Source organism: Otolemur garnettii, unplaced genomic scaffold (assembly GCF_000181295.1).
Source record: "Otolemur garnettii isolate 467f Iridium unplaced genomic scaffold, OtoGar3 scaffold00144, whole genome shotgun sequence".
Taxonomy (NCBI): domain Eukaryota; kingdom Metazoa; phylum Chordata; class Mammalia; order Primates; family Galagidae; genus Otolemur; species Otolemur garnettii.
The window spans coordinates 285152-297730 of NW_003852539.1; the positions used below are offsets into that span (position 1 = coordinate 285152).

Sequence of the window (12579 nt, forward strand, 5' to 3'; positions counted from 1 at the left end):
CGTCATTGTTGTTTGGTGGGCCCAGGCTGGATTCGAACCCACCACCTTAGGTGTATGTGGCTGGCACCTTAGCCACTTGAGCCACAGGTGCTGAGCCAATAACCCCTATTCTTAACATTCTAAAGTGTTTTCATTTCCTCTCTATTCCATATATATATAATTTTGAAACTATAAAAAATGCTGTGATTAGACTGAATGTATATACCTCTTGGTAGCTCTTTAATATATCAAACAGTTTATGATGTCAGTAAATACTCTTCGATGTCTTTTTTTGACAGAATCTCAAGCTGTCTGTCACCCTGAGTGTCAAGACATCATAGCTCATAGCAATCTCCAACTCATGGGCTCAAGCAATCCTCTTGCCTCAGTTTTTCTATTTTTAATAGAGATGGGTCTTGCATTTGCTCAAGCTGGTCATGAACTCATGAGTTCAAGCAATCCACTCACCTCAGCCTCCCAGAGTGCTAGGATTACAGGTGTGAACCACCCAGCCCCACCTTTTCTGTCATTTTAATAGCTGCATGGAATTTCATTATAGCTATCCTATAATTTATTTAATCACCCCCTATTATAAAGATTTTGGGTTTTGGGTGGCACCTGTGGCTCAGTGAGTAGGGCACCAGCTCCACATACCAAGGTGGCAGGTTCAAACCTGGCCCCGGTCAAACTGCAACAAAAAAATAGCTGGGCGTTGAGGCAGGTGCCTGTAGTTCCAGCTACTTGGGAGCCTGAGGCAGGAGAATCACCTAAGCCCAAGAGCTGGAGGTTGCTGGGAGCTGTGACACCACCACACTCTACCAAGGGTGAAAAAGTGAGACTCTGTCTCCAAAAAAAAAATTTTTTTTCCAGCTTTTTCTTAGAAATATTTAAGGTTTCTCATGAACTAGTGCTAAACTGGCCTCCAAAAAGGTTTTATTGTTTGTTTGCTAGAGACAGAATCTCACTCTGTCACCCTGGGTAGGGTGCCCTGGTGGCATCAAAGCTCACAGCAAACTCAAACTCCTGGGCTCAAGCAATCCTATTGCCCCAGCCTCCCAAGTAGCTGGGAACACAGGCACCCACCACAATGGCCAGCTAGTTTTTCTATTTTTAGTAGAGATGGGGTCTCTGGGCTCTCCGTTTGTTCAGGCTGGTCTTGAACTCCTGAGATCAGGTAATCCACAGGTCTTGGACTGCCAAAATGCCAGGATGAGCCACCCCACCTGCCCTGAAAGGCTTTAATTACACTTTGAGGAAGTCACAACTTTTCAAAGCCTCTGTTCCTTTCCGTGTAGTGGAAATAATAGTTTCCTTTTTTTTCACTTTGTCACCCTCGTTACTGTGGCGTCACAGCTCACAGCAACCTCCAACTCTTGGGCCTAGCCGATTCTCTTGCCTCAGCCTCCCAAGTAGCTGGGACTACAGGTGCCTGCCACAACACCCAGCTATTTTTTTGTTGCAGTTTGGCGAGGGACGGGTTTGAACCTGCCACTCTAGGTATATGGGGCTGGCACCCTACTTACTGAGCCACAGATGCCACCCTTCTTTTTTTTTTTGAGACAGAGTTTCATTATTTTGCCCTCTGTCGCGTGCCATGGCGTCACAGCTCACAGCAACCTCAAACTCTTGGGCTCAAGCGATTCTCTTGCCTTCTCTTGACTCACTGAGCCACAGGCGCTGCCCAAGGTTTTCTATATTTTCTAAATAAAATTTGCTTTCACTTGTTCACTTCCTCCTGAATTCTTTCTTGAGCAAATCCAAGGATCTAGTTGGACTTCAACTGATTCCCAGCATTACACGTCATTTTCCTGCATCAAAGCTATAAAAACAGTGCCTGAAATATAGTAAGTCCTAAAGAGAGGTAGCTATTATTTTTTTGTCAATCCTTGCTAATATAATAAATGGGAAATACAGCAGCGCCTGTGGCTCAGTGAGTAGGGCTTCGGACCCATATATGTAGGGTGGCGGGTTCGAACTGCCCCGGCCAAAATGCAACAAAAAGTAGCCAGGCACTGTGGCGGGCACCTGTAGTCCCAGCTACTCTGGAGGCTGAGGCAAGAGAATCGCTAAGCCCAAGGGCTGGAGGTTGCTGTGAGCTGCGACGCCACGCACTCTACTGACGGTGACAAAGTGAGACTCTGTCTCTAAAACAAAATAATAATAATAAATAATAATAAATGGAAATGACAGCCAATTATTTTAATTTACATCTCAATACTTACTGGAAGTTGAATGTTTCTCTGCGTTTATACTGGCTATCTGTACTTCGTCAATATTCCGTTTTTAAAGCATGGGCCAACAGTATCTCACTTAATCTTTCTAAAAAACTGGTGAATCAAGAAGGTAACCATCACCACTCCCCACTTTTATTTTTGTAATTTTTTAAACCAAATTTAGCAGTGGCGGGGGGGGGGTGGCGGAATTATACCTACTTTTGTATTACTAACGTTACTCAGTTCTGAGAACCCACTACCATCGGACCAGCCAAACCTATCCCCACTTTTCCGAAGCTCAGAATTCCAATCCCCAAATTCAGATGTCACCCTTCAAAACCTAGCAGCCTATGGGGAAAATATTTCGTCCCTCCGCCCGTTCCCTACATGCTCTCTGCGCACGCGCGGCCGCTCTGCGGCGGAAGCCAGAAGGCGCGGAGCCCCGCGCCCCGCCTCCGGCTCCGCCCAGTCGGAGGGGCGGCGGGCTCGGAACTGTAGATCCAGCGGCGGGGAGAGGCCCAGGATTGCCCCCTCGTGGGGCGTTGTCTGCGACGAGGCGGAAGCCCCAAAGCTCCGAGGTCTGGTAGGCAAAGGCATGAGTTCCCGAGCTCTCGGTGGGCGCCGTCGTCGCCATTTTGCTCCGCGGGAGGGAGGAGACCGGGAGGCGGGAGCCGTCCCCTGGGCCGGGGCGGGGTCGGGCCGGGGCGGGCTCCGGGCCCTGTGGCGGCCCCGGGAGTGACTGCGAGCGGAATTAGGTGGGGCGCTGTTAGGCCTTGCAGTGTTAGGAACGTCCTGGCCCGAAGCCCAGAGACTGGTGGGAGACTTCATCTGGCCTCTCCCTCCGAGCCTCAGTGTCCCAATTATATCAGTCCCACTCTGGGTACAGCACGCCGTGGTGTATTAGACGATTTCACCTGGGTCTTCTTATTTGATGCTCACACAGCAGTTCTTGGGAGAAGGCCAGGGAAGAGACTATAGTCCCATTCTGCAGACAAAAAACTAAGGCTCAGGCTTGGCGCCTGTGGCTCCAGTGGCTAAGGCGCCAACCACATACACCTAAGGTGGCGGGTTCGAATCCAGCCCGGACCAAACAACAATGACAGCCGCAACCAAAAAGTAGCCAGGCGTTGTCGCGGGCGCCTGTGGTCCCAGCTACTTGGGAGGCAGAGGCAGGAGACTCGCTTGAGCCCAGGAGTTAGAGGTTGCTGTGAGCTGTGATGCCACAGCACTCTACCCAGGGGGACAGCTTGAGGCTCTATCTCAAAAAAGAAAGAAAAAAAGCTAAGGCTCAGAATGGGGAAACTTGCCAAGGACACTCAGCTAGGATGTGACACTGGGACTCAGGTCATACTTCACCAAAATCCAGTGACAACCAGACCACTTCATCTCCCTCACCTGACAAAGGAAGGGCTGAGCTAAGGGATTAGTTGGAGGAGTGACTGGCAGGTGTGGGTTTTTTGTTGTTTTGTTTGTTTTAAGATCTGCCTCTTTCTGTACCATCCAAGTCAAACCTGTCTAAGAAGCCAAACCATGGATCCACCTGCACGTAAAGAAAAACCCAAAGTTAAGGAACCCGTCAGCAGAGTTGAGAAGGCTAAGCAGAAATCAGCCCAGCAGGAGCTGAAGCAAAGACAAAGAGCAGAGGTGAGATTAAGTTGGAGACTCTATCCTGTGGTCCACTGGAGGTGATGCTGGATCAGAGAATAGTAGAAAGAACTGTGATGGGAAGCCCTACTTGCCTCCAGGCAAGACAGGTATTCTCTCAGGTTTAGAGAGCTCACTGAGGTCCAGAATGTTGAGGTGGCAGCCCAGAATACATGCAAGTTCGTGTCAGAACCCCAGCTTGTACCAGGCCTCCAGATGACTCCTGGCACAGAGCTCTTGTGGTAGGGACCTGAGAGAAAGAAGAAAGGAGAAAAGAAGCGGTATATAAAGGGAGAGAAGGTTCAGAATGAGAAAGAGAACACGTGTCAGGCACCCCCTTTTTTTTTTTTTAAGTCATTTAACTTTTATTACTCAAAAAAGCTTCATTTTCTTATTTAGCTTTCTGACTCTGTGCTTGTGCCTTCAACACTTTCACAATGATTTTCTGCTCCTCAATAAGGAAAGCATGATCGATCCTGTCACGAACACATTTAGCACACATGGAACCACCATAGGTCTTGCTGACATGTTTTTTTGTTTTAGACAACCCCATGAGAACTGTAGGTCTCATAGTGCAAACCCCTCAAAGTCTGCCTGGGCACATGCCACATGCAGATTTTGGTGTTTCCCCAACCTTCTTGGTATAAAGGTAAACAATTCTATTACCAGGGGTTTGAGACAGCCTGGTTTTGTTAGAGGCTGTATTGTAGAAAAGCCTAAAATGGTATGTCAAACACTGCACCATTCTGCCTCTAAACAGTGTCCCCCCCAGGAACCCCTCCTAAAGTTGGTATAGAAAATAGCTACTCATAACCAGGTAAAGGACCAAGCTTTAAACCCACCAATGTGTTCCTTTGTTATCTTAACACATAAAATGAGTTTGAGAATAAAAAGGTTTAAACTTTCCATTTGCAATGTTGAACCACATCCAGACATGAGCAATTTATTTAATATCAAGAAAAAGCTTGCTATTTGTTTGTCTACTTATTTGTTTATATGGTTGTTGAGAAATTTTAAAATATAGAAAACTAGACTGTTAAAACAAACACTTAGGTACTCAGAACCCCTGACTGGTAGTAGTTAGCATTTTGTCCTATTTATCTGGAGTCTTTTAAAAATAGGATAAATAGGCTCGGCACCTGTGGCTCAAGCGGCTAAGGCGCCAGCCACATACACCTAAGGTGGCAGGTTTGAATCCCCAGCCCGGGCCCGCCAAACAACAATGATGGCTGGAACCAAAAAATGGCCGGGCGTTGTGGCGGGCGCCTGTGGTCCCAGCTACTTGGGAGGCTGAGGCAGGAGACTCACTTGAGCCCAGGAGTTGGAGGTTGCTGTGAGCTGTGATGCCATGGCCCTCTACCCAGGAGGATAGCTTGAGGCTCCATCTAAAAAAAATAAAAAATAAATAAAAGTAGGATAAATAAAAATTACATATAAATTTTTAAGTCCACTTTGTCCTTTTCCTGCCTTTTTCCCTCCCCACGAGCAACTACTTTATGTTTATACTCAAATATATTAATAGATATCCTTGAACAACATACAATATTCTTTTGCATTCTAAATTTTTACATTAATAAAATTCCTACAATGTATTTTGCATTTTGCTTACCTTGTATGTTTTAGAACCATTAATATGAGAATCTCATTTATTCTCTCTCTCTTTTTTTTTTTGGAAACAGAGTCTCGCTTTGTCACCCTTGGTAGAGTGCTGTGGCATCATAGCTCACAGCAACCTCTTGGGATGAAGCGTTCCCCTTGCCCCAGCCTCCCAAGTCGCTGGGACTACAGGTGCCCAACACAACGCCCAGGTATTTTAGAGATGAGGTCTCACTCTGGCTCAGGCTGGTCTCAAACCTGTGAGCTCAGGCAGTCTACCCACCTCAGCCTCCCAGAGTGCTAGGATTACATGTGTGAGCCACCGTACCTGGCCTTAGTTTATTCTCATTACTCTTTACAGTAGTCTATTTTATGAATCTATTTTATTTAGTATATTTATCCATTATTCCAAAGATGGTTATTTAAATTATTTATAGTTGGCTCAGTGCCTGTAGCTCAGCGGCTAGGGTGCCAGCCACATATACCAGAGCTAGTGGGTTCGAACCCAGTTCAGGCCTACCAAACAACAATGACAACTACAACCAAAAAAAAAAAAAAAGCAGCCAGGCGTTGTGGTGGGCTCCTGTAGTCCCAGCTACTTGGGAAGCTGAGGCAAGAGAATCACTTAAGCCTAAGAGTTGGAGGTTGCTGTGAGCTGTGATGCTACAGCACTCTACTGAGGGCAACATAGGCTCTGTCTCCAGAAAAGAAAAAATTATAGTTTTTATGCTATTGCAGACATTGCTTTAGTGAAAAACTTTCGGTTATCTCTTTTGGCACCTGTGCTCAAATTTCTGTAGGGTATTTAGAAGAATTACTGGCTGGGTACATTTTCAATACTGGACATTACTAAAGTACGTTCAAAGGGATTGTATAAGTTTGCATTCCTACTAGCAGTGTGAGAGTTCTTGTTCCTCATTTCTCTTCCAACACTTGATAATTATCAACTTTTAATCTTTTTTGTTCATCTGATCCATTCATTAAACAAATAGCTGCTGCTGATGCCAGCCTTAATCCAGAAATTTGAGACACATGACAAAATAGAGCAGAGAAGGACCCCTGCCTTCATGAAGCTTGCATTCCAAGGGGAGGGGACAGTAAACATAATAACTAAACTTAATGGTGTGCTTGAAGTTAATCTGTAAGCAGAAATCTCTTTTGGATTAAGGCAGACCACCTGAGAACTGTAGGCCTAGGTTTGATCCTTTACCTCCCCATCCCCACTGGATCCAGCCCCCTGATGATTTTACTGCCTTGTGCTTTGGTGAACAATTTGAGAATTGTTTTAAGAAACCATTGTATGGGCTCAGCACCTGAACCACAGTGGTTACAGTGCCAGCCGCATGCATTGAAGCTGGTGTGTTCAAACCCAGCCCAGGCCTGCTAAAACAACAATGACAACTGCAACACACAAAAAAATAGCCAGGCATTGTGGCGGGCGCCTATAGTCCCAGCTTCTTGGGAGGCTGAGGTAAGAGAATCGATTAAGCCCACAAGTTGGAGGTGGCTGTGAGCTGTGACACCAGGGCACTCTACCCAGGGTGACATAGTAAGAATCAGTCTCAAAAAAAAAAAAAAAAGAAACCGTTGTATGAAACTGGCCTCTGTGTATACTGTGAGGATAGATGTTGAGGACATTGTTTACATCCTTATCAACACCTTTCATGTCAGGTTTCCATAGATTAAATTTCCTTTTTTTTTTTTTTTTTTGGAGACAGTGTCTCACTATGTCACCCTGGGTAGAGTGCTGTGGTGTTACAGCTCACAGCAACCTCCAACTTGTGGGCTTAAGCGATTCTCTTGCCTCAGCCTCCAAAGTAGCTGGGACTACAGGCACCTGCCACAATGCCCAGCTATTTTTTGTTATTGTTGTTGCAGTTGTCATTGTTGTTTCAGCTGGCCCGGGGCCGGGCCGGGTTCCAACCTGCCATCCTCCATGTATGTGGCTGGCTATGTAAGCACTGTGCTACAGGTGCTGAGCCTAAGTTTATTTTTCTGACTTCAAATCCCACTTTCTCCATAAATCCCAGTTCTTCCCATGTCACTTTAGATAAGATAACATAACCTCTCTGAACTTCAGTTCCTCCTTGATAAAATGAGGATGGTAATATCTACCTTGCAAGACTATTAAAAGGAATAGAAATATTATGTGTGAAGTATTTATCACAGTGCCTGGCACAGGGAAAGCATTCATTGAACAGCAGTGATTATGATCAGGAATCATTGTGCTTCCAAGCAGCAAGCTTGCTTTTATTGTGTGGGCTCTAAATTGAACAATTGCTGGTATTGACTTGCTGAAATGTGATGTTGAATTTGCCATCTAGCAGCAGCTGGCACTTGTGGAGCTCTTCATATGTGCCCTGCCCAGGCTGAGCCTGAACACACAGGCCCACATGTAGTCCTCACAATAGGACTTCAAGGCAGGTATTAGTATTCCTCTCATTTAACCTTGGCAAATCCTTCCTAGAATAAAGTAGGGATATATAAAATATATGCCCCTCTGAGGTAAGAGGTGTTATCCTCACTGTAAAGTGATATGCTGGAGTCCTGTAGTTAATGAGGGTCAGGACTGCAGTCTAAACAGATCTTCTGACCTTTATCTGCTGCTCTTTGCTTTGTCATACAGCTTCCTTGCTGTTTGATCTGTATTGCCTGGAATATAGTCTCCTGCAATAGAGGTGTGACAAGATCCCTTGAGAGGAAGCAACACAGTTTTCATTCAGCTCTACAAAGATGCCACATTACAGAAAATCAGATGTGAAGGAGAGATATAGATGAATGGGAGCAAGAGGCACATTTGTCAGTAGAAGCAGCATTTGACTCTGCTAGAAACCCTTTCCTTCTTGACTGAAAGTCTTTTCATTTCTAGGCTTGGACACCCTGACCCATTTTGAGTCTCTTTTACCATCTTGCCTTCTTGGTCTCCAAGAAATTAGTATTCCTCTCAATCCCTAGCACAGTAATATGCAGATTACAAATGCTCTTTAAATAGTTACTGAATGAAGCAGAAGGTTTAAATATGTTAAAAGGGCTCGGGGCCTGTGGCTCAAGGGGCTAAGGTGCCAGCCACATATACCTGAGCTGGCAGGTTCGAATCCAGCCCAGCCTGCCAAACAACAATGATGGCTGCAACCAAAAAATAGGTGGGCATTGTGGCAGGCGCCTGTAGTCCCAGCTACTTGGGAGGCCAAGGCAGGAGATGTGCTTGAGCCTGGAGGTTGCTGTGAGCTGTGATGCCATGGCACTCTACCCAGGGTGACAGCTTGAGGCTTTGTCTCAAATAAATAAATATGTTAAAAGTATGTATATAATGTGTATGTGCAGCTAAAAGAGAAGAATAAAACAAACACGTTGTTATCTACCAATCTACTAAAGAAATGGAACACACCCCATAACTTGGAAGCTCTGTGTGTCCCATTCTGGTTGGGTTTCTGACTTTCTGCACTAGTGGTACCCTCTTCCTTAATTTTATGCTAATCATTCTCTTGTTCTATATTAATTTACTACCTCTCTATGTATCGCTAAATGGTATTTTGTAGCATAACAATATATTATCTAGTTTTGTGTGTTTCTAAACTTATATGTTACTGTATTTACTTGGTATTTTTTAAGCCATTCATATATATTTTTGAATGGTTGTGGTAAAACATACATAACATAAAATTTACTATTTTCATCATCAGAATTATACTTTTTTAAAAAAATGGTGAAAAGATCTATATTTAGAATTAGTCAGCTGTACTCAGTTTAGATGATCCCAATGTTGGCACTACCCAAAGCATCGTAGTCAGGAGCCTTCTCTCCATCAGGCCTACTCAGGCTATTGCCCCTGCCGCACCAATGTCATAAAGCTTCTTCACAGCCTCTGTGTGTTGTTGCCTTCTGTCTTTTTCATGGCAGACTCAGTGGTTAGGGGGAACTTGATGATGGCATGGAGGTCAAGCTTGTTTCTCCTTGGAGCACTTTTCTGAGGATATGTGCTACCTCAGGACCCACAGTGTCTTGGGCTGCCAGAGGTGAGTGACATGTGGATCATCTTTTTTTTGTGACTGAGGATGCCTTTCAGCACTGACTTCTTAGCCTTCTAAATCTTGGCTTTGGCTTTTGCTATGGGAGGGCAGAAGCTTCCTCTTCACCTTTGATGCCAGTTTGAGGCCAGCATCATGTTTTTTGAGAATTATTTGTGGTGGTGTTTTCATCACTATGTGGAATTCTCTTTTCCTTAAAGATTAAGGAATCTTCCTTAAAGATCATTCAAGCTTTCTAGTCAGTTTTGATTGTTTTACTTTTTCAGGTGTCTTGGCCCAAGTTCACATTTGTTTTCCTTTCTATTATCTCAGTAGTTGCTTGTTCTTTCTAGTTTGTAATAACACTTGTTTGGGCCCACTCCCTTTTTATATTGATCATGTCAGAGGTTTGTGGGGGTGTTTTAGTATTTTCAAAGAACAATCTTGAAATTTTGATGATCTTTTTTTTTTGAGACAGAGTCTCAAGCTATCACCCTGGGTAGAATGCATGGTGTCATAGCTCACAGCAACCTCCAACTCTTGGGCTCAGGCTATCCTCTTGCCTCAGTTTTTCTATTTTTAGTAGAGTTAGGGTCTCACTTTTGCTATGGATGGTCTCGAACTCATAAACTCAAGCAGTCCACCCGCCTCAGCCTCCCAGAGTGCTAGGATTACTGGCATGAGCCACTATGCCCAGCCTTGATGATCCTTCCTATTGTAGGTTTGGGTATCTTTTCATTAATTTCTGCCTTTATTTTGTATTTTCTATTTGTCCCACTTCTCATTTGGTTTCTTCCCCTTCCTTATCTTTTCAGATCATCAAGTCATATTTCCTCTACACACACATACCCCTCCACTTTTCTTCTACAAATTAAGAAGTTTTATGATCTGTTTCTGTTCTTAGAAGATAGATTACTACAAGGATAAAGAAAGGTGGCTCAGGGAGGTGCCTGTGGCTCAAAGGAGTAGGGTGCCGGCCCCACATGCCAGAGGTGGCGGGTTCAAACCCAGCCCCGGCCAAAAACTGCCAAAAAGAAAAGAAAGGTGGCTAAGCTCAATAGTCAGGACACCAGCCACATTCCCCCGGGACTGGTGGGTTTGAACCTGGCCCAGGCCAACTAAAACAACAATGACAGTTGCAACTACAACAACAACAACAACAAAAATAGCTGGGCTTTGTGGCAGGCGCTTGTCATCCCAGCTACTTGGGAGGCTGAGGACAGAGAATTCCTAAAGCTGAAGAGTTGGAGGTTGCTGTGAACTGTGACACCACAACACTCTACTGAGGGCAACATAGTGAGACTCCATCTTCAAAAAAGGGATAAAGAAAGATCACCTTAGAATGTGTCCTGCCATCTTCTTTCCAGCCCTGCTGGCTACCCTAGGTCATATTCCTACTACATCGTTCCCAGACTGTTGGATCAGATTCCTGAGTGGTTTATAATCTCTCCTCCCCTCACTTCATCCTTCTTGTGGCCTCCATTTATTTTTCCCAAAGCACAGATATATTCAAGTTGCCCATGCTTATCTTTACTAGCTCTCTAGATTCTGCCAAAGTCCAGATTCCTTGGCATGGCATTTACTTTTTTTTTTGAGACAGAGTCTCACTATGTTGCCCTGGGTAAAGTGCAATGACATCACAGCTCACAGCAACCTCCAACTCTTGGGCTTAAGCGATTCTCTCGCCTCAGCCTCCCATGTAGCTGGGACTACAGGTGCCTGCCCAGGTATTGTTTAATTGTAGTTGTCGTCGTTTAGCAGGCCCAGGCTGGATTTGAACCTGCCAGCTCCAATGTATTTGGCTGGTGCCCTTAGCCACTGAGGTACAGGCCAAGCCAGCATGGCATTTAAGACCCCAACATACTTTTTTTTATCTTCTCCAACTGTCCAGCCACACTCTATAGTATCCTTCATATTACCATTCTTGAAGTTTCCAGAACTGACTCTATACTTTTCCATTATATTTTAACACTGAATGGGGAATGTCCTCTCTCAATGCCTATCATGTTCCATCCCTCATCTCTACCTATTCAGTCCCTTAAAAACCAAATCAAGCCACCTGCCTCTCTGTTTCTTTCCTGATTCCCTAGATGCAATTGTTGTCTACCTTTCCTGTTCCCACTCACTATCCCTGCATTACCATTACTCGTGTTGTTCTGGCATTTTCAGATGATACAGCCTGTTGTACCCAGAGAGATGTTGCTTCCATTGTTAACAGATGTGTCTGTTTCTCCCATTCAGATCTATGCACTGAACAGAGTCATGACAGAGCTGGAGCAGCAGCAATTCGATGAGTTCTGTAAACAGATGCAGCCTCCTGGAGAGTGACCCCCACCCCTTGCTGTGTTCAAGCTGCATGGGACCCTGAAAGCTTTGTGAGCGTATTACCAGTTTTAACCTGAGACCACCCATTTGGAGCCTCCCTGAACTAGACAAGAAGAACTTTATGGATAAATCTGAATTTACATTTGTAACTTCCATTTCACTGGTTCCTCCATTCTGAATTGGCCTCCTGCTTAGTGAGGAGACTTGTTTTCTTCTTGTAAAACAGTAGATTGTTTTTTAAAAAACCTTTTTCTATTGTTTGAGAAAAATCAGTGTTTCTTTTGAAACTGTATATCTTCTCTAAAAATGCAAATAAAGTACTAATAAAACATTCATTTCCTCACACCTTAGCAAGTGCCTAACCACAAAAAGTGGAGTACAGAAGAATATAATAGGAAAGTGGAGGTGAGCAGAGGCACTCTTTGTCCTTCAGGAGTGAGGTGGGAAGGAGAGAGAACATGACTGCTTTCTTTTTTTTTTTTTTTTTTTTTTTTTTATTGAATGGTAACTATGTACATTAATGCACTTCTGAGGTACAGTGTGGGGTTTTCACACACATTCCGAAACACTTCCATCAAACTGGTTAACATAGCCTTCGTGTCATTTTCTTAGTTATTATTTTAAAATGTTCACATTCTGCTCTTAGAAAGATTCACTTGTACCCTTGTAAGATAAACCTCAGAAGTGATCCCTCCAATCCCCCTCCCTCCACCCATTCCCCGCTCCCCTCTCCCCCCTTCCCGTATTCTTAGGCTGTTATTAGGTTATTAGGTATAAATTAGTTTCATAATAGGGGTGTGTACATTGGATACTTT

The 12579-nt window shown here is 44.4% G+C and overlaps 1 protein-coding gene and 1 pseudogene across 2 annotated transcripts; one reads left to right on the forward strand and one right to left on the reverse strand.

The window, feature by feature from the left end:
• The first annotated feature begins 2668 nt into the window (after positions 1–2668).
• SVBP (small vasohibin binding protein) lies at positions 2669–12230 on the forward strand. 2 transcript variants are annotated; one of them, XM_012810872.2, is made up of 3 exons: positions 2669–2775; positions 3698–3836; positions 11681–12230. In XM_012810872.2, the coding sequence occupies exons 2-3, from the start codon at positions 3723–3725 to the stop codon at positions 11765–11767; spliced, it is 201 nt and encodes a 66-aa protein (XP_012666326.1). In that variant the 5' UTR covers positions 2669–2775; positions 3698–3722; the 3' UTR covers positions 11768–12230. The 2 variants fall into 2 exon arrangements, with proteins under 2 accessions (XP_012666326.1, XP_023374427.1); XM_023518659.1 differs by having other exon boundaries at positions 2669–2770.
• On the reverse strand, positions 4212–4581 carry LOC100960629 (annotated as a pseudogene).
• Positions 12231–12579: the final 349 nt, after the last annotated feature.